Source organism: Lepidochelys kempii, chromosome 1 (genome assembly GCF_965140265.1).
Source record: "Lepidochelys kempii isolate rLepKem1 chromosome 1, rLepKem1.hap2, whole genome shotgun sequence".
NCBI lineage: Eukaryota > Metazoa > Chordata > Testudines > Cheloniidae > Lepidochelys > Lepidochelys kempii.
This window is the reverse complement of record NC_133256.1, coordinates 149,777,495-149,802,919: the sequence shown is the minus strand read 5'-3', so window position 1 is coordinate 149,802,919 and position 25,425 is coordinate 149,777,495. Positions and strand designations below refer to the sequence as shown.

The following is a 25,425-nucleotide window of genomic DNA, read 5'->3' as shown; positions in this document are numbered from 1 at the left end:
TGGGACAAATTACCAAGATAAGTGGTGGATTCTCCATCTCTTGATGGCTTCAGATTGAGACTGGATGCCTTTCTAGAAGATATCCTATAGACAAACACAAGTTAATGAGCTCAATATAGGGATGATTAGGTGAAATTTAATGGCCTGAGATATACAGATCAGGTTAGCTTATCTATGGGTCACTTCTGGCCTTAAACTCCATGCATTTATAAAAAAACATCTTCAGTGGGGAGTGTGGGCCTTTCTACTGCCAGTCACTTCAGATGCAGAGTTGGGGCAGTGCTTGACCTTGCTTGCAATAGTTAATGGAAGGATCCACTCTCCTGTTGCTGGCCCTAGCAGCATAGTACACTCCAAGCAGGATTTAACAAATCACTTGTCCACTTAACAGTGGTGAGCATCAAGCTTTCCTTGTAAATGTGTTGTCCTTTTAACCCATCAATTTCTGCAGAATTTGTTCCAATTTTTAAATCAAGTTTCTAATATTTATAGTTGCTAAGTGATCTCTAATATGTGAACCAAGAGATAATCAATAGTTTTTTTCCCGCTCCTGATTGTGCAGGAAGACAGCTTCCAAGACTCTGGTACTGTTTGTTTCTCTTCTAGATAGCAGCAGAATGCCGAATTCTCTCTCTTTGCTCCCTTCTGGACCATGTAGGTGGAGAGATACAAAAGATTTAGATGTGATATAAACCATCATATTTCAGAAAATAGGCCAAACTCTATTTAACGGGGTTTTGGAAAAATATTTTCCTGTGGCCATTTTATTCCATAACTGCCTACTGCAGAGTTCCGTGCATCTTTCTCTGCAAAACGTGGTACTGGCCAATGTCAGAGAAAGAAAACTGTCTAGATGATTGGTCTGACCCAATATGGCAATTCCTATAGTGGAATGTTTTGATGCATACATTTGACAGGTGCTAATGTCTCTGATTTAAACATTGTCACAACACTTAAAACTAGGGTCACCTTGTTTGAAAACTTGAGGCAAAATTTGATGCAACTGTGAAACAAAATATGCTGTGTAGACTTTGCAAGGGAGGACTGTCCCTGCTAAAGTAAAAATTTTATTCTAGGTGTTTTTTGTTCTTTAATACTTTTGTTTAATACAGTAGAACAGCCTTTTAATGCAAAGATTATTCTAATTATTCTTGGATTGTGTTTAAGCAATGCACATAGTCTGACACTTTTTAGCCTTTTTCTGCATAAGTTAATTTTTAAAAGTGATATTTCAGTTCAGATTACATCTGTTAATCATATTACCAAATTGAATCAAGATACAGTAACAAGGAATGCAATGGATTGGCAATACTTATACTGGTTTGTGATTTTCTTGGAATGATGCCTCAGTTTAATTACAAATATTAATAGGTGAAATCCTGGCCACACTTAATTCAAAACTTCCATTGAGTTGAATGGGGCTAAGATTTCACACATTGTCTCCAGAACAGATGTGTAAAAAACACTCTTTTCTATTTTGTTTGACGCAGGAGGAAATGCTTCATGTTGCAAAGTGTGGTTTTCCTTGGAGATTAATAGTGTACCTTGTGCACCTGAAAGAACCCTGGATGTGAAGTGTGCAGCTCTGGTAAGATAGTTTTCAAGGTTTAGTTTTGTGGCATTGCATTAACAATATATATAACTTCCACTGTATGGAATATTGTACAAATTTATAAAGAGACCACACAAGTTCACCTTTTGGGCTAAAAATACCCAATATTCTGGGGCTTCATTTAAATTCAGTAATGTAAACTAAAAATAAGCCCTCGTTTGCTAACTTTAAACATTTATTTATAACCATTCATTAACTACCATCTTTCACACTCTCTCTCATGTGGTTTTTATTCTGCTGTAATCTGTTTCCCACATTGGCACTCAGATAGAGCTGGATTCAATACAAAACTTCAACCAGCTTTTGTACTAGAGCTATGCAGAACAGGACAAATCTATTTTCAGTGCCTTCCACCCTTGCAGAATGCACATTATTAGTAAGCTTAGGCTTTCATGATTTTTTTTTAAATTGCTTAATAAATTTTTGGATTATTAGGTAAATATTTCCTTTAACCATCAAAAACATAATATGTTATTAATCAGCTTGGAATAATTATTACACTGTTTCATTGAATAAAATGGCTTGTATTTTATAAACCATTTAAATATGTAAAGCTTGAATAGTTCATTATTTAGCATTTCTGATATAATGATACTGAGATTAGCCTGCATAGATTTATTTTTGTCTGCATTTTTTGTCTTTGAATTAAATATTTTAGTGATGTGCTTTTGTTTTTCCGTGGCTAATGTTTTTCTCAACTTCTTTAGAAGAATATTCATTTTATCATCTAGAAGAGCTACTTTCTGTATGGTTTGTAAGCAAATGAGAAAAATTGGCTTTTGTAATGGATGCTGATGAGTTCTATGAATAGAATAACAGTTGCACTGCTTTGCTGCAGGAAGCTTTCCCTAGAAAAATATAGAACTGATACTGTGGTTTGGCTTCATACAATTAGAATTCAGGTCCCCCCTCCCTCCCAGCCATACTCCCTTCTCCTGACTTGTTCGTTAAATAATTAGTATTTAGTAATTTCATTTCTGGGTATATGGTGACTTGCATCATGAGTTCAGCACTTTAAAAATAAGCAAAAAGAACAGTTTCATATCATTGCCTAAGACAGTCTTGAATGCATCGTGATTATAGGCAATGCAGAGATACACAAAATAGCCTGAAAAATGAAATGAATATTGGATGAGACTAGAAACTGTACTATTGCTGGGTGGACTTAGTGATACAGACTGTGTAGGTCTGTGCAGGTTGCAACTTAAAACAAGAGTTTTATAGTGACAATGAAGTCAACCATATGCTTTAATGAAGGAGTTGAAAAATAGGGCTACATGTGTCTTGCCTATGTATATTTTGTAAAATATTTAAAATGGCTTTAATCATTTATCACTTTTAGTGTTTGTCATTCTCCCTCTGAAACACTCCATTATCAATGTGAACTTGTATATTGTTCAGTGGCAGAAAATGATTTTCACAAAATCTTGGAGAAGAGGGAGGAGGGTTTTACTAAGGGTTGCGAGTGACTGAGTTGTGACGTCTGAGCCTCTCACCTTTTAAATTCAGACCTGTTTATTTAAAATGTTTACAGACCTTTCAGGCAGATTTAAGATTTTGGATCAAATCATGTGACATTTGCAGTTTCACACTGTTGATACAGTAAAACAGACATCTTTTGGCTGAATGTCACTTTCAGATTTAAGATTCATCTGAACCCAAAATTCCAAGTGTAACTCAAGGTTTGTGTAGCCATATGGATCAAAACCAGTGAATCCCTGCAAAGTGAAGCCAGTGAGTTTCATACAGTTCTAAAGTGTTGTTCTTTTTCAGTTCTATTGGCTTGTCACTGCTGACAATAGTAAAATCCTGGTTTTGTCAATAAACCAGGGGTAACTTGGATAACTTAATGGAAGCAGACAAACTCAATAACAACCTGCCATTTTTACAGTTATTTTTCCAACCATAATCCCACTTCAGTGGGTTTAGTCATTCTTTATTTAAATAGGATGCTTAACAGATATTCTGCAGCTGGGAGAAAAAGTTATTGTTTTAATATGCAAAACTTTGCACTCCGTTGGCAGCTAGGAAAAAAAACTGTTTAGGGAGAAGTGGGCAAAAAATCCATTTTCTTTAGATGTGATTTCCATGTGCATTTCTTATGAAGTTTTGAAAATGTTCTGTTAAAATATTAAAAGCCAGTGAGCTGCTATAAGGGAAAAAAGAAAACTTTGACTATGTTGAGGGAGTTTAAAAGCTACACGATACATTTAACAATGCAGCAGCAGGATAATAGTTCTAAATAAAAGAAGCTGCCTTTCTCTTAATTCTTCATTATTTTGTAAAAACAATACAAACTTGCAACCAGCAGCTTCACTATAGAATAAGAGGAGAGGCTGTCTTTCAGCCGAAGTTGTCCAACTGCAGAAAATAAATCTGGCTTCCACTCTGTACTAAATGTAGTTTTTATTAAAAAAAGAAAAAAAAAAAACACCCTGCTGCCAAATCCTGAAGTTGCTACTTAGTATTTTTTCAGTAAAATTCTCCTTTACTTAAGTGGGAGTTTGCCTGAATAAGGATTCAGTAAAACCTAAATAAACACCTCAGAATTTGGCTCAAAGTCAATGAAAGAAATTGTGAAGTGAAAGCTTGCTCTCTTTGTATCCTAACGTTTACATACAGTGCCCTCCCCTTAATTCATCCTAGTCCATCCCCACTACTTAAGTAGAAATAAGTAGGGTGACCATATTTCCCTGTGCTGAATATGGGACACCTGGTAAAATTACTCATATTCAAGAGGGTTCAACAGCAATCAATTAGAACTATGCAGTACAAATGTTCAAACTAACATCAAGTTGACTGAGCCCCTGTTAAAAAGAAACACTGCATAGTTCGATTCTTTTTTATTTACTTTCTTATCTTTAAGGCTTTAAAGGGGAGAGGTCACACACACACACAAACCCCCATATACCTCTCTTACACATGGGGGGTGACTGACTGACCCAACCCTTCCTGCCTGGTGCTCTCCACCCTCTATTTCTGGCTGGGCCCCTGGGACAGACCTGCCTCTCCTGGTACCTGGCGCCATGTCTTCCTGAGGCAACATGTGAGCGGCGGGGGTATGCAGGTCACATGTTCTCCCTCCCCAGATTTCTGCCAGGGTTCACACCAGAATGCGGCCAGCAGCAGCCTTTCGGTACTGTGCAGGAGGGAAGGGACAGGAGCTGCTTCCGGTCGCAGAGGAGGGGGAGCAGGGATGACCTGACCCATGTCTTTGCAGAGCTCATCTCTTCACCCCTTCCTCTCCCAATCCCTGCTCCCTTGTGGCTGGCAGCTTGTTCCTTCCTGCCTGCACAGTGTTGAAAGGCAGCTAACACCTCCATAACCCAGGCGCCTCCTGTCTCCCAGTTACAGCACAAGCAGGAAGGGGTTAAGCCCTAAGGATGCGTTGTGCACCAGATCCCAGGGAACCTGACTTCAGGGGCTCCAGCACACTGAGCCAGAGAGGTGGCTCAGCAGGGGAAGGAAGAACCCCCTCGCTCCCTGGGGGCAGGGGTGTGTCTGAAGAGGGTGCTAAGTCTCCGCCCCAGGGGGCTGCTCTGGAGCCCACTTTCCTCCCACCCCCACGCCACTCCAGAGCTTAGCTGAGGGGTGAAGAGGCTTTCCCATGCCAGTGCTATGCGGGGCTTTGGCGCATGCAGGGCTCAGCTCGTCCTGGCCAGTGCCCTGGGCCCGGAGGGTCTTGGACTTTTCTGGGATGCCAGCCCAGCTGGGAAGGAAGGAGCCTGCTGGCGAGCTGAGCACTCTGACTGAGGACTGGTTCTCCACACAGCGCAAGGAGGGGGACTCGCCCCACTGGAGGGGCTATGAAGGAGCAGCATATTAAAAAGAAGGGGCAAAACAGGGAGAGGACAGCTAGAAGGGATGCATGTAAAGGGCCAATGGGTGGGCAGCAGAGGCGACACAATCTGGCACCTGCCTGCACTCACCAGCCACCGCCAGTGCTAGCTCACAGCCAGTGCCAGCTGGAAACAGTAGGGGGAATGGGGCCCTGCTAGCTGGGAGCCAGCACACAGCAGGGACTGCGCTAATGAACCAGCAGGGGGAACGGCTGGCCCCACACACCGTAGCTTTGTTCCGCCACCAGACTTGCACACCCACCCCCATCTTCGGACACTGGATAACCCCCGACTCACCGCTGGTGGGTGTGCAGCCGCCGGTACTGATGTGGGGGGACAGAAAATATGGAACAATTTGCTATTTTTAAAGAAAAAGTCAGGACACCAACAGGAGGGCTTAAATAGGGGACTGTCCCTTTAAAAAAGGAATGTCTGGTCACTCTAGAAATAAGTGGCTGATGTTATCTATATGACAACCATAAGACCTCAGCTTACATAGTATACGGAATTACTTACAAGGTAAATAACTGTCTGATTAATACAACATTTACCTGTAATCATCTTTCATTATTACCAACAAAAAATCAAGTCCAATTTTTGTGGGAGGTATAGTATGCTACTCCTCTCTAGCATCCCTTTAGGGAGAAGGGTGGGCAATGCTTCCTGTTTGAGTGCAGAGCACGGCCCTTAGTGCTGCTCAAGGTGTCGCCTGTTAGGGCAGGTGGGCAGGCAGAGAATTAAAGCAGTCCAAACAAAGTCAGTATGCTCCTTCAGCCTTCAGGAACCCAAAGAGAGGAAAAAGAAAATGGAAATGTACTGATCTTTCTCCATTCTGAGAGGGCCTGGGCAGCCAAAGCTCTCAAGTCTTTTCCCTGTGTCATAAATATAAAGGGAAGGGTAAACCCCTTTAAAATCCCTCCTGGCCAGAGGAAAAATCCTCTCACCTGTAAAGGGTTAAGAAGCTAAAGGTAACCTCGCTGGCACCTGACCAAAATGACCAATGAGGAGACAAGATACTTTCAAAAGCTGGGAGGAGGGAGAGAAACAAAGGGTCTGTGTCTGTCTATATGCTGCTTTTGCCGGGGATAGACCAGGAATGGAGTCTTAGAACTTTTAGTAAGTAATCTAGCTAGGTATGTGTTAGATTATGATTTCTTTAAATGGCTGAGAAAAGAACTGTGCTGAATAGAATGATTATTTCTGTCTGTGTGTCTTTTTTGTAACTTAAGGTTTTGCCTAGAGGGATTCTCTATGTTTTGAATCTAATTACCCTGTAAGGTATCTACCATCCTGATTTTACAGAGGTGATTCCTTTCCTTCTATTTACTTCTATTTCTATTAAAAGTGTTCTTGTAAGAAAACTGAAAGCTTTTTCATTGTTCTCAGATCCAAGAGTTTAGGTCAGTGGTCACCTATGCAAATTGGTGAGGATTTTTACCAAACCTTCCCCAGGAAGTGGGGTGCAAGGGTTGGGAGGATTTTGGGGGGAAAGACGTGTCCAAACTATGTTTCCCAGTAAACCCAGTTAGAGTTTGGTGGTGGCAGCGGATATTCCAAGGACAAAGGATTAAATTAATTTGTACCTTGGGGAAGTTTTAACCTAAGATGGTAAAAGTAAGCTTAGGAGGTTTTCATGCAGGTCCCCACATCTGTACCCTAGAGTTCAGAGTGGGGGAGGAACCTTGACACCCTGGATGACAGCCAGAGGCTGGGGAGTCCTTCAGAGTGCTGCCCTGCACTGAGAGAGACCCTCCCTTTTAAAGATCTGCCCATCTTCAGGCTTGACAAGCCTCACAGGTGCACCAGGTTGAGGCTTATTGTGCCCAGAGGATCTCTTTAACCTCTTCCAGACTGGGGTTAGAATCTGCCCCACCACAGAGGGAACTGTCTGACAATAAATAGTTAGGAACAATTTTTTAAATACTAGATATGATATATGTGTTGTTAAGACACATTTTATATGGAAAAAGTTAATTACCTATTTCAAGAAATTATTCTCATAATTTTCCCTAGTAATAATTTTAGACCAGTGCAGTATATTTAATATAATGAAAATTTGCAAAAATTACAAAATCCAAATTAGTATGTATGGTAATTGCTTAATAGATATTTTTCACTACTAAATACACATATGTATATGCATTTCTTAAAGGTTTATTTAAAGCTACTTTAGAAATTGTTTTACCAGTTGAAAATAAGTACTAGAAAATAAAACCATTGGTAGTATCTGAAATCAACTGAGAACATATGTTACAGAAACAGAAACCTGACATCTTCAGTAGCCAGTGACATGTATTATGCAGTCTAGTTGTAGCCATGTTGGTCCCATGACATTAGAGAAGCAAGGCCGGTGAGGTAATATCTTTTATTGAACTGACTCCTGTTGGTGAGAGAGACAAGCTTTTGAGCCACACAGAGTTCTTCAGGTCTGGGACAGGTATTTCGAGCACCACAGCAAAATGCTAGGTCAGGTCATAATGCAAGGACCTGGCATTTTGCTGGGGTGCTGCAAGTACTTTTCCCAGACCTGAAGAAGAGCTCTGTGTGGCTTCAAAAGTGTGTCTCTCTCACTAAGTTGGTCCAATAAAAGATGCTACCTCACTCACCTTGTCTCCCCAGTGACTTGTATTGTCAGACATCACAAGAACAGACAAAGAACATGACAGATAATGTATAGTGGTGGATGAACTTTCAATGAATGACTTAGCTACACGTATAATATGTAGAAATCTAGTAGCATCATATTTCCATCACTTGGTGAAGTCTCAGGTATGTTGAAGTATAGTGCCACTGTTTTGTAGGTAATAGCATTTAAGGTTGATTTTAAATGTTTTCTCAGTAGCTCCACATCCCTGAAGTTTCCAAGTAGGTATTCTTTATGAGGGATTGGATCAGAGTATCTTTCCTCAATATTTATTTTGTCTTCTTCAATGTAGGTTTTATTTTGTTCAGGTATTCCTCAGTTAACCTAGAATATGTGTGGCAGGTGGTTTCAGAATTGTCCTGGTGAGATTCTAAGTTGGATGGGGGATATCATGATGCAGGATTTGGTACAAAAGCCACACCATAGTCTTCCTATAGAGGATAATACTTCATTCAAAGGACTGACAACAGTTCACATGACAACTACTCTTCTGAGCTCTCATCATCAGCTAATACCTCAAAGGGTTTAAAATTTTGCATGGGCTCTGCCTCATCTTTTGCTTCCTGTGAGCACAAAAGAATCAGACATTTGTTTTCCTTCAGGATTTACAGCACATAAGCTAGGATTTTCATAATAGCCTTGGGGAATTAGGCACCCAGTCCCATTAAATTTCAGTGTGATTTAGAGACCTAACTCCTGTAGGCTTCTTTGAAAATCCCAATCATAGTATGTATATGTGGAGTTCAACCTGGTTAAGATACCTTGATTGTAATAGTATAGTTAATCTTATCTATCACCATCTCTCAAAGCATTCATACCTCTATATTTATCCAAAAGTGTTTGGGAGATGTTGATCAAGTAACCATGGATAGATTGAGTAGCTTTTGATGTTTGGGTTTTAGCAAACTGTAGCAGATCAGTCAGATCCTTAGCTGCTTTGCCATCACAGTGCACTAAACCACCACCCCGACCAACAGATTTAGTGCTACAGTCTACAGACCCACAGCAGCCATGCCCCAGGCCCCTTATTGGCTGGGTAGACAACATTCTCATTGAGTACCAGCACTATATAAAGACCCCAACAGGAAGACGAAACTGTCTGAGCAACAGACCATTGCCTTGCCATGCCGCCTCGCCCAACCCTACTTTGCCGCCCCGATGCCTTGCCCAGCCCTGCCTTGCCATCTTACCCAACCTAGCCTCCTAACCTGCTGACCTAGTCCCTGGGTTTGGATCTTCCAGTTACTGATCCCTGAAAGAACTCCAACTATTGCTCCAGCCTGCCTCTTATACTGATTGACATCCCAGGTACCTGACCATCTGTTCACACTTGACTACTGCTCTAGCTTACCTTTTAGCTCACGTTGGCCACCAGGCATTACGCACTTCTTATTCTGAATCTATTTTTCTCAAGATTGAGCTTTGAAATATAGGTATCAAAAGCATTGTTCTACAAGCATTGTTCTACTTTTCCTGTTCCTTAACAGATGTCATAAAAAAGTCAAAATGGCGATGAAATAATTGAGCAGTCTTCGGACGATTAGAAATTTAATTTAATTAAAAATTCCCATATGACATTCAAAAAATTAGTTTTCTGTCTGACATTTAAAAATGTTAGGTGACTTATTAACAAGAGTTGGTAAATCCCATTAACTTTTCAAAGTGATTCACAGCACAACAGACTCCTATATCAAAAACTATGATATAGCATGTCTCCTTGAGGCTAATGCCTGGCCAGACCAACCCATTTCACTGACCCAATCTAGGAAGTGCATTAAGGAACCTTCATTGTTTTTTGTTCCCCTTTCAGAAATGAAACAAGATTTCTCATTCATACCATGAAATACTATAATTCCTATTACAAATTGTGGAAATGTATATTGAATTGCTAGACAATGTGTAATTTGTGATTGTAAAAGCTACGGTTAAGAGAGGAGATTGCCCCTTTCCATTTTATCAGGGAAGGCATGGGGTGTTTGATCAGTCTGGCAGAGGAATGGCTACTCCTTGGGTCCTGGTTGAAGATGAGGTTGTGTATTCTGGCACCAGGGCTGCCCACTACCTTTCCTCTTCTCCTGCTTGGAACGTGCATGGGGATTATGTAGAGGCAGAGGCTGGTGCTGGGGAGAGCAGATTTGAATCTCTACCTGTGTGTGTCAACCACTGGCCAATTCAGGGAGTGTGAGGGAACTGGTAGGCTCCAGTTATTTCCCTCCTCACGTGCATAAGCATTTCTGGGTACACAGCAGCCTCTCTTGCTAGTGACTGCTGCCTTGCCAGCCCAGCCCTGGTGTAGTTATAAAGAGCTGGGTTTCCTCTAACCTGATCGCTATGTGGGGCCAGAAAGGAATTTTTTTCTTTTTCCAAGATAGGCAGCATGTCTGAGTTTTTTCACTTTCTTCACACCAGCATGGAATCAGAGTGGGTGAAGATAGTATTCACCCCTCAAAAATGGGGATGAAGAAGGTAATAAATGTCAGTAAATACTGTTGCAGCTTGCAGCCAATGTCCAGCATAGGTAAGAGGCTTCAAGGGGCCAGCTGCTTGACCTTAGTGTGGGATCTAGGAAGGAGTGGTAAACCCCATTAGTCTCTGTGGCATTAGAGGTCTCAAGTCTTTGCAGATAGAGCTTTTCCTTGTCTGTACCCTCATTCCTCCTCATCAGGGAAGGGTGGTGGGATTCAGTAGTGTGTTGAATCATGAATTGAGTAGTGGGGATGTTGGATAAGGAAGCCAGCTCTCATTCCTTGGTTGTATAGCATGAGGCCATTTTAGCTAACTAAGGACCCAGTTAGTGTCTGGTGGTTTGTGAGAGGGTAAGTCAACTCACCTCCTCCTCTGCCTCACTAATCTTAAAATTAGTAAAGTTGCAGCCTGTAGCTGTAAATTTATTTATCTGTCTGCAGCTTCATTTTTGGCCATGATCATCATGAAGGCAGTAGATTCAAGTTCCAGGAGTCTTTTGTCAGTCATCTGGATCCATCACAATCTGGCTTGGGAACAAACAGCTGACACTGTTGGCCTTAGAGAGCATGTAGGGGGTGGGAGTCATCCTCCCAGAAGGGCAGCTCTGTTGTTTTCATCACAATCCTCCACTGGGGATACTTGTAATGGAAAGAGGCTTTAATTTACAAGCCAGGTTTCTATAACAGCTTCACCAGCAGAGGTTGCCAAAGAGATGCACTTAATTGGCTCATTGAGGTACTCAGACAATGCTCCCCTTTTCTCACCAACACGGCTCACTGCTGGGTGTGTGCTCTGGCTGTGGACCATTTGTGGCACCATGTGCCATCACAATCACAGCCCAAGAGGACGGTTAGCCTCTTTGCTTCAGGAAAAGCTTGCATAACCTGGAACTGAACTATACCACTAGATATGGAGAATTTGGAGGCTTTCTATAATCATAGCAATTTTAAAGCAGATCAAATATCAGTTTGAACTCTTGACATTGTTTTTGAATAACTTTCCTTCAGATAATTATATTATTGTTGTTCTCTGATTATAGGTATAATGCATATAATTATGGATGTATTTTATACTAATGCTTATTATATACTTTGTAAATCAGAAACATAACTTCATACCTGTGTCATATTATTTTCCCATAAATCCTAAAGTAAATGAGAAAGTGAAAGCTGTTCTTGAAAACTGAGTAACTTGAAGTTATGAACCATATCCTAAGCTTGATTTTTAAAAGTATGCTTTCATAACAATTGGTAGCATAAAAAGTAATGTTCTGTGAAAGAACTATGGCGGCATTCTTCCTGGAAGAAAATAAAATTTGGGAAGACTATAATTATTAATCACTTGAACTAAAAGCAGTTTGGCAAATAAATCAAACCAGAACATCTTTACAGATCTCATAAAATGGTAGTTATCAAAAAGGAGGATAAATGACTAGAGTTTGAATTAAATTTGTTGTTAAATACATACAAGCTGCAAAAAAACAAAAAACCCCAACAACCCATATTAATCAATTATGTGGTTCAACACAAAGGGGGCTAATGTAGATCATGTTATGCCAGTGAGACGACAGCCGAATTTGGCAACAGACTGTTAAACAATAATCAGAAGGTGGTTTCATATTTTGCTACATGAGTGGTCATATTTGTGAAAAATGGTTGTCAGATGTGTGGAGAAAGAGAGCAAATATATTACTATACTAGTTTGTCACTTAATCTGTAGCTGGTATTCCTAGATCTCTGCTTTTAGTAAGTTCAAAGCATCAGAGCAACAGTATTATTGCTAAGCCTCTACATTTGAGTCCAAAGCCAAAAATTTAAATGTGAGGAGAAAGAGAATGAAAATTTTATAAGGTTTTCTCACATCTGCTAATTAGTTATATGGAATTTAGAATTAAGTGTAAAAACAACTGTTGAAATGAAGGGCTAAATTCTCATATCAATTACACTGATGTAAATCCAGAGTAATTCAATTTTAATTAGTAGAGTTACTCTGGATATGTCTGTCTGTTTGAGAGCAAATTTGGATGTAGTATACATTATTATATTTAATGTAATGAGAATGAGGTTAATTTATTTTTTCTTCATAGTCTCCCTGTTACTATTTCTCTTCATCTTAATAACTATGCTGAGCAAGCAGTTTTGAAAATTTGATATTCAGCAAAATTGTGGATAGAGAGCCAGATTTTATATACTGTCTTACAAAAAGTCAGTTGTGCTTTGTTTTATTTTATTTTTCTATTCTTCACAGTAAGTGTAAAATAAATTACTATACTATATAAGTTACTCAGAATATATGTACAGTGGTATGTTGTGATAGTTCTGGTTAGGATGGGGTTTTTTTTTGGGGGGGGGGGGGCGGGAGTTACACTGAAGTACTTACATTTTAAGACTGTATCATAGGACTTGATCCTGCAAATTGGTGTGTTCTGTGGTCTCACCCAGTTATGTATGTAAGCACATTTTCAAAGTCAGTGGACTACTCTTGTGCTCTGGGCCACAATGCTCAGTAGCTTGCAGGATCAAGTCTCTACAGCACATGTAAATGAAGTAAAATTTAAGTGTAGTGACTCAGTATAATTGTCCAGGTCAAAATGCTTTATTTTGTTTTACTAATTTTTTACAATTACAGCAATATTTTTCAAGACCGACACGAATGTAATTCTGTAAACTAAATTGCATGAGGAATGCAGTGGACTTGTGGTCTCAGACTTTGACATGGAAATCAAATGCATGTTTATAATGTATAGAATGTAGTCCAGTTTAGGCACCAAGAGCTCTTACTTTATTTCATGCTTTGTCCAGTAGAATGAAGTGTGAAAATTAAAATATATCTGATATTAATTGCAAACCATTCACATGTAGTGCATTTCCAGTTTTCACTGAGGGGGAAGAGTGTGGGCGATGACTGGGTATTTGGATGGGCAAGACAGTGGCAATAGGGAAAGAATTGAATAACAGAGTTAGTCATAAACCACACCAAAATCTGCAAATATTGGCACCAAAAATGTGTCTGTTTTTCATCAAAATTCTCCAACTATCTCTGCTGGCTAAGTTTAAAAACTCGACAATGGATCATTTTAAAGCAGGTTATTCATCTGGTTTTTAGCCAGACAGTTCTGTTTTTGTAAGGTTTGTACCTCTCCAGTACCGGTATAAAACCACAGAGAGGGTTTTGTCTGGTATCCTCATGGTTGCCTGGAGGATGCCATTTTTCAGTGTGTTGCTCTGCCCTCACGGGAGAGACCCACACATACCATGCAGGTGAGGTTGCCGGCAGGGGTGGGACAGGGCACTCAGCAGAATGGTGTCCACTATGCAGAGTGACAGGTTACACTGGCGAGTAAGATCAGGCACCATTCCAGAAGTTCATGCAGCTGAGGGGATGCCCTATATTCTAGGGGTGCATCAGTGGCCACAATTTTAAAGGGACTGTCAATTTATATTTACTTTTTAAAATAATGTGTTAAAAATTCCTGTGCCATGAGCAGTCTGTCTATATTATTAATTTCTCATAGAATTTTGTTCCAAAATCTGTGGTTATGACAAGTAAGTATCTCAGACTGGTGTTCTGAAGACCCTAGTATGGGTTTATATACCCTGAAATCTAAGGTGTTATTGCAGCTTGGGTAGACATACTCACGCTAGTTTTACCCACACTAGCTTTGCTAAAAATAGTAGATAAGATGCGCCAGCATACATTCAGCATAGACTCACAACTTGAGTACATACCCAGGGTCCCCGGCTAAGTATTGTGACAGACTCAGACCAGAAGGATATAAGACAGTAGTAAAAGGCAGGTATATCAGCTTCAGAATGAGCAGGTCCCTGTTCCCTGGATAGCCAAACAAAGGCTACTCCAGGCTAATCAAGACACCTGATGCCAATTAACCAGTTAAGGTCGTGCTAATGCCGGCACCTGGCCACAATTAACTGGCAAAGGGTGAGTTAAGGCTGTTAGGCTAATGGAGACAGCTGGAACCAATCAAGGTGTCACTCATACTGCTTAAAAGCTTTCCTTTCCAGCCCCCTTGATAGGAAGCCCAGGTAAAAGGAGCTGGAGGAGAGGAAGTATTGCTGAATCCTGAGGGAAGGGTGAATCTAGGAAAAGGGGACCACAGGGAAGTGGCCCAGGGAATCAAAGCAGCGTCAGTGGTGAGCGGAAAACCGCCAACAGCTGCTACCATTAGGATCCCTGGGCTGGAACCCAGCATAGGGGGTGGGCCCAGGTTCCCCCCTCCCTGCTATGCTTTACAGAGATCCCCTTGAGAGGGGAAGCAGACTTTCCTCCAAACAGGAGGCCAAACTGCACCTACTGAGCTCTAAGGAGCAACAGAGACTGAGTATTCCACCTTCCCACCTCCCATACTGGCCTGTGATGAAAGAAGCTCAATAAGCTGTGACCTTTGCTGCTATACTGAAAAAGGGAGGTCATATTGAGGGCCTTAGCAAGCTTCTGAGGCCACTGAATCCACCTGGAAGTGTGGGATCCACCAATACAGGCTTGGTAGCTTTGTCATAGTATGTACAGTCCGTGCTGTTGCAGCTACACTGCTATTTTTAGCAATGCTGGAGTGAGCAGAGTAGGGGACAGCCTGAGAACATGCACATGGAGTGTAGTCTTGAAGCCTTGGCTGATGCCATCTGCGTGGGTTCCCGGAAACAAAAGGGGAGCTGCTCCTGGGGAAGGCATGAACAATGAGATCTTCAGGCCTAAAGCATCTCCTGCTGCGGGAAGGGAAAGTAGGGGAACCAAGAGCCACCTCTTTTGTGGGGTGGGGCTGGGGAAGAAGAGAAAGAAAAGCTGTTTTGATTATTATTAAAGCTGTTGGGGAGAGGCTTTATCTGCCAAAATAGTCTTTAGGAGTGGAGGTCCCACTTCTCAAAGCAATAGTTCAAGAGAGGACATATCTTTTCCCCAAATAATGTCATTGCAGAAAGGGCACCTACTCTGCCAAATGGGATGGGTACACCCCCATGTCTCCCAAAATGATATTACAGGGCTGTCCAGTCCCAAAATACAATTTAACGACATGAGAATAAAATTAAAATACCTTTACACTCCAGTCTCTACCATATGGACTGGAGAAGCTGCTTTACTTGCACACTCTGCCTATATGTAGGAGAGTGTATGCGGCTTCCTGAAGCAGCGTTTCATTATTTCATGGGGAAAAGCTTAAGTGATCAGAGGGTTTATTAACCTAGATATACAAGAGATGGGAGTAGCTCTATAGAGAGGAAGGATTCATGCGTCAACCCTAACAGGGAGAGGGAAGATGAGAGAGAGCAGAACTAGCTGGGTGCATGGAGAGACCCAGAGAAATAACTTTCCTCTGGGTCTGCACCCTGAGATTACTCCTATCTTTAATCAGAGATCTTTCAGAACCAAAGGCATTGATAATAGTGTTAGTATTAATTTATTATTTATGACTTCTGAATCAGTGAATTGCATGGATGTTCTTGACAGTTATTCTAGAGAAGTTTTTTTGGTGGATGAACACATGGGACAAGTTTGTTAAGTTTGTTTCTGTGAATCTCTAGTATACTATGGCTGAAACCTAAAGTTAATGATACAATTTATTTTTCTGTATATGAAACTTTAAGAAGTGAGAGGCAAACCTCAAAAGTTCAGCAGTTAGCTGTTGTCCAACCCAAAGTTATCAGGTAACATGTTTTTTTTTTTTAAATTTTACCTAAACTTTTCAACATTGTTGGGCTTGTAGAAATAGGCTGAAAAAATTTAAAAGCAGAATTTGTTTCTTGATATTTCTCACTTTTCCTGCTTCCAGTTAGGCTACAAAGATCTCAAGAACTGCTTTTGCATTTTATACTTCCTGAATCTGAGAACTGCATCAGTGGGCAAAAATGGAAAATTTTGAAATTCACAAAACATTTGAGTTTAGTTGATTCCAAAATTTGGAAGAGGAAGTTCTTTAATATTAGGGATGGGCAAAGAGGTTTGGATAAAGTCAAAGGAATGCAATAGTCTTGAGGTGTAATTTGTGGTGAGTTTTATAAATTAAAAAATCCCACAATTTTAGTTTTAGTCCTAGATGATTTCTGATTGTATATCTATACATATCAATGCCAGTAATGACTGTATAGTGGTTCTTCTAACCTGTGATAGTTGCAAAGAGGCATGCTAGCATAATGATTTTAAGTTTTATTTATGGAGCTACAAAGTTGTGGAATCTGAGTTAGCTACAAGATCACACTCAACCAAATTAATTAATATTTAAGCTCCACTGTTTTGAGTACCTCAGTGCTGGGTGGACTACCACTAAGATTAATATCCATGTAAGTATTTCATCAATAAGTTCATAAAAACAAAGCAAAAATTGAATTTTTTATTAGAATTGGAAGATCATTTTCAAAGGTAAAGGAACATTTTCAGTTCACCCATAGCTACCTGGAAGAGAAGTAGGAGTTTATAACAGAGTAAAAACAAGAGGCCTTTGCATATATGGGAGGAGCCACTAAGTATGCACATTATCATTTGATTTTTGGCCAAGTGGTCGCCTAAAGCTAACTTGTCTTGGGAGTAATCACAATGGGCAAAGTAACAGCCATTCCCTTTCTCATAGATTCATGTTGATAGATTCCAAGGCCAGAAGGGACTATTGTGATCATCTAGACTGACCTCCTGTGTAAGAAAGGCCATAGAACTTCCCCAAAATAATTCCTAAAGCATATCTTTTAGAAAAAATATCCAATCTTGATTTTAAAATTGTCAGTGAAGGAAAATCCAACATGTTTATTGGTAAATTGTTCCAATGGCTTATGTACACCTTACTGCCAATATGAGTTAGTCTAGCTTCAACTTCCAGCCTTTGGATTGTGTTATATCTTTCTCTGCCAGATTGAAGAGCCCATTATTAAATATTTGTTCCCCATGTAGACACTTATAGACTGCAACTGAGTTGCCCCTCATCCTTCTCTTTGCTAAGCTGACTATCACTACAAGGTATATTTCCTAATGCTCTATTCATTCTTGTGGATGTTCTCTGAACCTTCTCCAATATATCAACATTCTTCTTGAATTGTGGGCACTAGAAGTGGACACAGTATTCCAGCAGCGGTCACATGAGTGCCAAATACAGAGATAAATTAACCTCTCTACTCCGACTCAAGATTCCCCTGTTTATGCATTCCAGGATCATATTAGCCTTTTTGGCTAATAATGTGGCAGTTTATGTTGAGCTGATTATCCACCAGGACCCCCAAATCATTTTAGAGTCACTGCTTTCCAAGAGAGTCCCCCATTCTGAAGTATGGACTACAATCTTTATTCCTAGATGTACATATTTACATTTAAATATATTAAGAAGCATATTGTTTGCCTGAGCCCAGTTTCCCAAGTGATCTAGATCGCTCTGAATCTGTGACCTGTCCTCTTCATTATTTACCACATCTCCAATTTTGCATCATCTGTAGACTTCATCAGTGATGATTTTATGTTTTCTTCTAGGTCGCTGATAAAAATGTTCCCTCAAAACATAAAAACAAATTGAACAACCACCTGTAAGTCTGTCTAAAGTATTGTAAATCTGGCTGGGAACTGCTGCTGCTTTAGCTCTTTTGTTTCTGCTCCAGTAGGTATTGCCCTGGGCCTGTTTGAGAAACACCTGTTTCAAAGTGTAGATGGAAATCTTGTAGTTCTTCCTGGTACTGTGCCTCCACATAAAGGGCTAGGTGCAAAAGTAATGCATTTCAAGAATCACTCGAGACATTTATAACATACACACCAACTAAAGATGCCAGTGGAACTGCTCTCATGATCATCCCTGCAATAACAAGCCTGTGAGTGTGTGAGTTGTCCATGAACACAATGGAGGGAAAGGTGTTTGGTATGGAACAGGTTTCTTTTGTAAGTTTCTAAGGAGATACTATAAATTCTTCTTCTAGAGATTGCTCAGGTGTATTCCACAGCAGGTGCTCGCCACGTGCACCGGTGCCAGAAGTTTTTCCCTTAGCAGTACCTGTATGGGGGGGGGAGCACCGCTGTGACCCCTGGAGTGGCACCTCTATAATGCACTAAAAGGGGAGCTGTGCACTCCCCCCACCCTCAGGTCCTTCTGGCCACCAATCAAGGTAGTCGGAACTTCTTGCTCCAGTTCTGCTGCAGCCTTTTCCAATGTTCTTAGTAGTACCTCTAGTTAGTGTTAGCAGTTAGTAGTTAGTAGTTTTAGTTGTTAGAGTGGGCTCGGGGTAAGTCCCGTGCCCCTGGCTTCAAATCGGGTGGCTCCTGTCACCGTTCCATGCCAAGGAGCTGAGTGTCTTCGCTGCTTGGGTGAAACTCACTTGAGAGAACGCTGCAAGATCTGCAGGTCATTCAAGCCGCGGACTAAGAAGGAGTGGGACATCAGGCTCCGCACTCTCCTTATGGAATTGGCACTGGCCCTAACTCCGGCACGCCGAGTGGACTCGGCGCCCGGCATCGCGTTTTAGGTGCGCGGTGAAGTCCCCTCCTCCAGCCGGCACCGCTCCCCCGCCAAGAAGCAGGGGAAGAGCTCCGCCTTGCAGTGGCACCGAGGGAAGGAAAGGGAAGAGGCTGCTCCCATGTCGGGCAGCCCTTGATTTCCCCACCCCGCCCCCCAGGCCCGAAGCCTCCAACTTGTGATGAGTGGAGCAGCCCAGCACCGTTTGCGCATGCGTCTCCAGCAGTCAGGATGCCATCGACACCAGAGGTTTTCCAGGCTGCGCGAGTGTTAGCCGACGGCCAAGGATGTTTGGTGAGGTGCCAGCTATGCCCGTTTATACCATCCGTGACTTTAACCGCTAGGACGCACTGTCCCTTCGCGGCGGGCAGCCCGGGCTAGGCTGACGGATGCCCCAAGGTCCTAACCACCCGTGACTTTAACTGCTAGAGCTCAGAGCTCCTTCGCAGCGGGCAGTCAATACTGACTGACAGGTGTCCCAATGGCAGCACTAAGAGCCTCTCCACACCCGTGACTTTAACTGCTAGAGCTCAGAGCTCCTTCGCAGCAGGCAGCCAGGATTGACTGACAGGTGCCCCAAGAGTTTGCCCCGTGGAGGCGGCACAACTCAATGCTAGGCTCTTAGTACTCTCACCTAATGGCCAGGCTTTAGAGCCAAAATGGCTGAGGTTCTTTAATTGTGTCGGCTGCTTTACAGTAAACCAGAGAAAACAAGTCAGGCTTATGCACAAATGGTTACCAAAATTTATTAAGCTAGATTCTAATCATGTGGTTACAAAATTGCTAGTGCCTACTTATTTAAATGTAGAGATGTTACACACACAAACAAGTTACAAAACTGAAGCCACAATCCCAAAGAAAGAAAACAAAGTATAGAGCTCTATTTCAAAATATGTGTACACTAAAGATAGGAGATCAGGTGTGGGTGCTTCTTACCCTCCTTGCATCTCTCGATTCCAGCGGTGCCAAGCCAGGATCGGTCACTCAATTCCGCGGAAAGATGAATAAGGGACAAGGCTTAGGGACCCTCTTAGCTGCAGAAGCTTTGGGAGGCTGTCACTTATCTGACCAGCAGATAGATAGTGAAAAGCACTCAAAAATCATGGTGCTGTAGGTCCCCTACTTATACCTCTGTACTCCTTTATTCTCTTTCTCCTTTCTTATGCCAAATTGAGGCTGGTCTGTCGGGGTGACGCCAGCTTTCGCAAGAGTAGTTTACACTTGCAAGGGAGAGAAACAATAAGTTTCGACTACTGGACATTTCTTTTATCAGGGTAAATATTTTCCCACCTAGGATGTTGGTGTGTGTGCATCACGCTATTTAGTAGGGGCTAAGAGCCATGTCTGTCACAGGGCCTCTGCCTGCTGTGAGCTTAATCGTTGTATCTGTTCCCAGAGGCACATTGTAGCAGCACACCTGTGCTTTCACAGCTTCAAAGGCTGTGCTGGAATATATGTTAAGTGCCCTGTTCCGGCTTCCTCCTGTGTTTCCAGCAATGCTGATCTGGGGGGGGGGGGGGGGGCTGGCTGTCTGGCTACAGCGAGACATTTTGAGTTTGCTGGTACCAGGGGCACCACTGATGATGGGCCCTCGGTCCCTCAGCAAGCCGCCGCTGGGTGCTCACCAGACCTCCCCGGTGCGGCACAGCTCCCACTCTGAGGACCGCTCCTTGCCTTGTTCGACGCGCAGTGGCCAGTCATCTCACAGCCCACGCCCGCCCTTGACACCAGTCAGGCTAACCGGTTCACCGCCTGGACAGGAGTCTCGAGGTCCCTCCACACTGCGGAGTAGTGGACACAGGCGCTGTAGACGCTTCTCCTCGCGTCGCAGCTATCGCATCCAGTCCCGACACCATCGACGTTGACGCTTCCTTTTGAGTTCCTGCTCTGCCAGACATCACAGTCGGGACTCTCCTTGCGATTCACCGGCACCAGAGCATCGCAGCCCCAGGCTCCGGGGCAAGTACCGGAGCAGCACTTTCAATGGGTACCAATCCTGGACGTCGAGGTCCCAGTTCCGCGGAAGATGACATCGCAGGCACCATCACTCCCGCCACTCCTATGGGACCGTGTGTTCGACGGTGACCTCAGCCTCAGCACCCAACTGCCCATCACCGGGTCGTGGGGCTCAGTCGGACCAGCTGGCACCGCCAGGGCCCCAACTTGGACAGTGGCAAGGGGCCCCGTGGCAGGGGCAGTGGTGCCAATGGGCACTGTGGCCACAGATGCTCACCCAGATGGGAACCTGTTAGGTGGCTGGGGCATCCCAGGCCCCATTGGCCTCTCCATCTCGGCCGAGGGACAAGTCAACAAGTCACAAGTCGGCGGCCCCTCGCCCGGACTCCGACCTGGGGGTTGATTCCTCAGTACTGCCAGAGGCCCATGTTTCCAGGCCAGCCCTCTCTCCGGCACTGGATGACGCCATAGCAGCACCGCTGCCCATTATGCCACAGGAGGATTTCAAGGTGCATCAAGACCTGTTAAAGGGGGTGGCGTCCAACCTCCTGCTGCAGGCTGAGGAGACAGAGGGCCCATCTGACACACACTTTAATGTGCTGTTGTCCTCGGCACTGGGCCGTGTGGCCCTACCCCTCCACCAGGGAATAGCAAACATTTCCAACACCTTGTGTCAAACTCCCTCTTCCTTGGCCCCCATTTCCAAGAAGGCTGAGAGGAAGTACTTTGTGCTGGCTAAGGATCACGAGTACCTCCATTCCCACCCAGCACCTAATTCTCTGGTATTGGAATCGGTTAACCACCTGGAACGACAGAGCCAGCCCGCGCCCACCCCCAAAAACAAAGACTCCAGGAGACTGGACTCCTTTGGTAGAAAGGTTTATTCGTCTGCAAGTTTCCAGCTCAGGGTGGCCAATCATCAGGCCCTACTGAGCTGATATGACTTTAACTTATGAGGGTCTCTGCCAAAGTTTGAACCACTCCTCCCAGAGCAGCAGAGGAAGGACTTCAAGGGTCTGGTGGAGAAAGGGGTGGCGGTGGCCAAAGCATCCCTCCAAGCAGTGGCTGATACGGCAGCCCGTTCGATGGCTTCCGCCATATCCATGCTCAGGGCATCATGGCTGCTCCTGTCCGGGCTGTCGGCGGAGGCCCAGGGAAAGGGTTTTTACTCCTGGTATTTCCTGATCCCCAAGGCAAAAGGGGGTCTCAGGCCCATCCTGAACCTGCAGGATCTCAACCTCTTCCTGGTCCATTCCAAGTTCCGCATCGTGTCCCTGACCTCTATTATCCCCTCCCTGGACCTGGGGGACTGGTACGTGGCCCTGGACTTTCAGGACGCGTATTTTCACATTCACATTTTTGAGGGGAACAGGTACTTCCTCCGCTTCCTAGTTGGATTAGACCACTACCAGTTTACAGTCCTTCTGTTTGGCCTATCCACAGCACCTAGGGTTTTCACAAAGTGCATGTCCGTGGTGGTGGCCTGCCTCAGACGGCAAGGGGTACAGATCTTCCCATACCTGAACGATTGGCTTCTCAAGGGCAACTCTCGGGCCCAGGTAAAGGTCCATGTGGAGCTGCTCAGGTCCACATGTGAAGCTCTTGGTCCAGTGGTAAACGAGAGCAAATCAACGTTAGTTCCGGTACAGCACATAGAGTTCATCGGGGCACTGCTGGACTCCTCCAGGGCTGCAGCATTGCTCCCACTGGGCAGGTTTGAGGCCCTATGAGATCTCATTGCCTCGGTCACGGGGTTTCCGGTGACAACGGCAAGTGTGTGCCTTCAGATCCTGAACACATGGCGGCATGCACGTATGTGGTCTGCCACGCCAGGCTACTTATGAGGCCCCTCCAGCTGTGGCTAGCCTCTCAGTTCTGCCAGGCCCGGGATGGGCTGTACAAGGTTCTCATGGTCCCGTCCCCGATACTTACCTCCCTGCAATGGTGGTCTTACCCAAACAATATGCTGCAAGGGGTTCCCTTTCGGGAGGTGACCCCATCATTAGACCTGGTGTCCAATACATCGGACTTGTGCTGGGGAGCTCACACAGGGAGTATACAAACCCAAGGGAGGTGGTCGGCCTTGGAATTGTCCCTCCACATAAATGTCAAGGAACTCAGGGCAATTCATTTGGCATGTGTAGCTTTCAGCACTCACCGTCGTGGCAAGATGGTCAGGGTCCTTACGGACAACACTGCTGCAGTGTACTACATCAACAGGGCGGGACTCGTTCCTTGGCCCTCTGTCTGGAAGCCCTGCGCTTATGGGAGTTCTGTATAGGCCACGATATCTCCCTGCGAGCTTTTCACCTGCCCGGCATCCGCAATGCACGAGCTGATTTTCTCCTATCAGTACGAGTGGTCGCTCCACTCGGAGGTCAATCACCTGCTCTTCCGAGAGTGGGGAGTTCCTTTGGGACCCGCCAGAAGCAGCGTTGCTCCAGGGGAGGAGTGGGGAGGGGGGCGATCTCGGACGCCTTCCTCCTACAGTGGTCAGGCCAGCTGTTGTATGCCTTCCTACCATTTCCCCTCATCGGCAAAGTCCTGCAAAAGGTAAAAAAAGACAGGACGCATGTCAACCTCATAGCCACCAGCGTGAGCCTACCAGCACTGGTACGGGACCCTCCTACACCTCCTAGCAGCCCCCCTCCCCCCCGAGGAAGTTGCCACTTTGCCCGGACCTCCTCTCACAGGACAGAGGCCGTCTCCTCCATCCCAATCTAGCCACGCTCCACTTGAAAGGGTGGCTGCTCAGTGGCTAGGTGAAGAGGAGAGGAGGTGCTCAGAGGAAGTCAGGCTAGTCCTCCTAGAAAGCAGGAAGCCATCCGCACGCCGGGCATACCTGGTGAAGTGGTCCAGATTTTCCAGATGGGCAGGAGAGTGGGGAGCCTCCCCATCATCCTCATCACTCCAGCTTATCCTTGAGTACCTCCTGTCCCTTAGGACCCAAGGGCTGGCACCCGCCTATGTCAGGGTACACTTGGCGGCTATATCGGCCTTCCACCCACTGGTGCAAGGCCACTTGGTCTTTTCCCACTCTATGACCTCTCGTTTTCTGAGAGGCCTAGACCGTTCATTCCAGTATGCTAGATCCCCCGTACCACAATGGGACCTAAACCTGGTGTTGTCCCGTCTCACAGGGCCCCTCTTTGAACCCCTGGCCACATGTTCCTGGTCTTACCTCTCATGGAAAGTTGCATATGGTCTTCCACAGGGATAAAGTCCAGCTTCGCCCAGATTCCTCCCAAAGGTGGTCTCTGCCTTCCATATGGAGCAGGACGCTTTTCTTCCAATGCTCTGTCCTAAGCCCCATTCCTCCAACAAGGAGCGCTGCCATCACGCGCTCCATGTGCATAGGGCGCTGGCCTTTTATCTGTATCGGACCAAGCCCTTCCGCAAATCCTCACAACTGTTCATTGCCTTGGCCAAGCATATGAAGGGGCAACCCACTTCCACCCAGTGCCTTTCTCGCTGGATCACCTCGTGCATACGCACGTGTTACGATCTGGCAGGGGTTCCCCCGCCACCGATCGTCAGGGCGCACTCTATGAGGGCTCAGGCCTCATCGGCGGCCTATGTAGCTCATGTCCCTGTCCAAGACCTATGTAGGGCTGCCACTTGGTCCTCAGTCCGCACGTTTACTTCGCATTATGCAATCGTCTCCCAAACTAGAGATGATGCTGGGTTGGGCAGGGCGGTATTGCGTCCCGGAAACTCATAAACTCATACCCACCTCCAACAGATATAGCTTGGAGTCACCTACTGTGGAATACACAAGCAATCACTCGAAGAAGAAAGGACAGTTACCTGTTCCGTAACTGGCATTCTTCAAGATGTGTTGCTCAGGTGTATTCCACATCCCGCCCTCCTTCCCCTCTGTCGGAGTTGTCCGGCAAAAAGGAACTGAGGTTGGGGGGAGTGTGCAGCTCTCCTTATAGCGCGATATAGAAGCGCCACTCCAGAGGTCGCAGTGGTGCTCCCCCCGTACGGGTACTGCTAAGGGAAAAACTTCCAGTACCGGTGCACCTGGCAAGCACGCACACCTACTGTGGAATACACCTGAGCAACACATCTCGAAGAATGCCAGTTATGGAACAGTTAACTGTCCTTTATTTTGAATAAAATGATTTTTAAAAAATTGACAGTTTCTTTTTAGACAGACATTCAAGTATTTCCCTTTTGCTATAAAGATATTTCTTAAACACAATCATACACATGCCTTTATAGTTCTTCATTTTGAAGCTCTTAGCAATAAAATAGTAAATACATTTAGAAATTTGTTTAAACCAGTAAAAACTATTAATCTGAGCTTTAAAATATTTTATTGCAAATTTAATTTGCATCTTCCTGATGCAAGGCACTTGAATGATTTAAACTGTTGGTGTAATACTACCATCTGTAGAACATTAAATTCATTTTATGTGTGTTCAACTCCAGCAGCCATTTTCTGTAAATGTAAAGGAATGCATTAAAT

At 44.1% G+C, this 25,425-nt stretch overlaps 1 protein-coding gene across 3 annotated transcripts in view; it reads left to right on the top strand.

The window, feature by feature from the left end:
• CFAP47 (cilia and flagella associated protein 47) overlaps positions 1-25,425 on the top strand; it is a 636,073-nt gene that overhangs the window by 443,438 nt on the left and 167,210 nt on the right. For all 3 annotated transcript variants that reach the window (XM_073358068.1, XM_073358073.1, XM_073358080.1), the window contains one exon: positions 1,491-1,588. In XM_073358068.1, the coding sequence (XP_073214169.1) occupies positions 1,491-1,588 (98 nt within the window). The remainder of the gene's footprint in view (positions 1-1,490; positions 1,589-25,425) is intronic.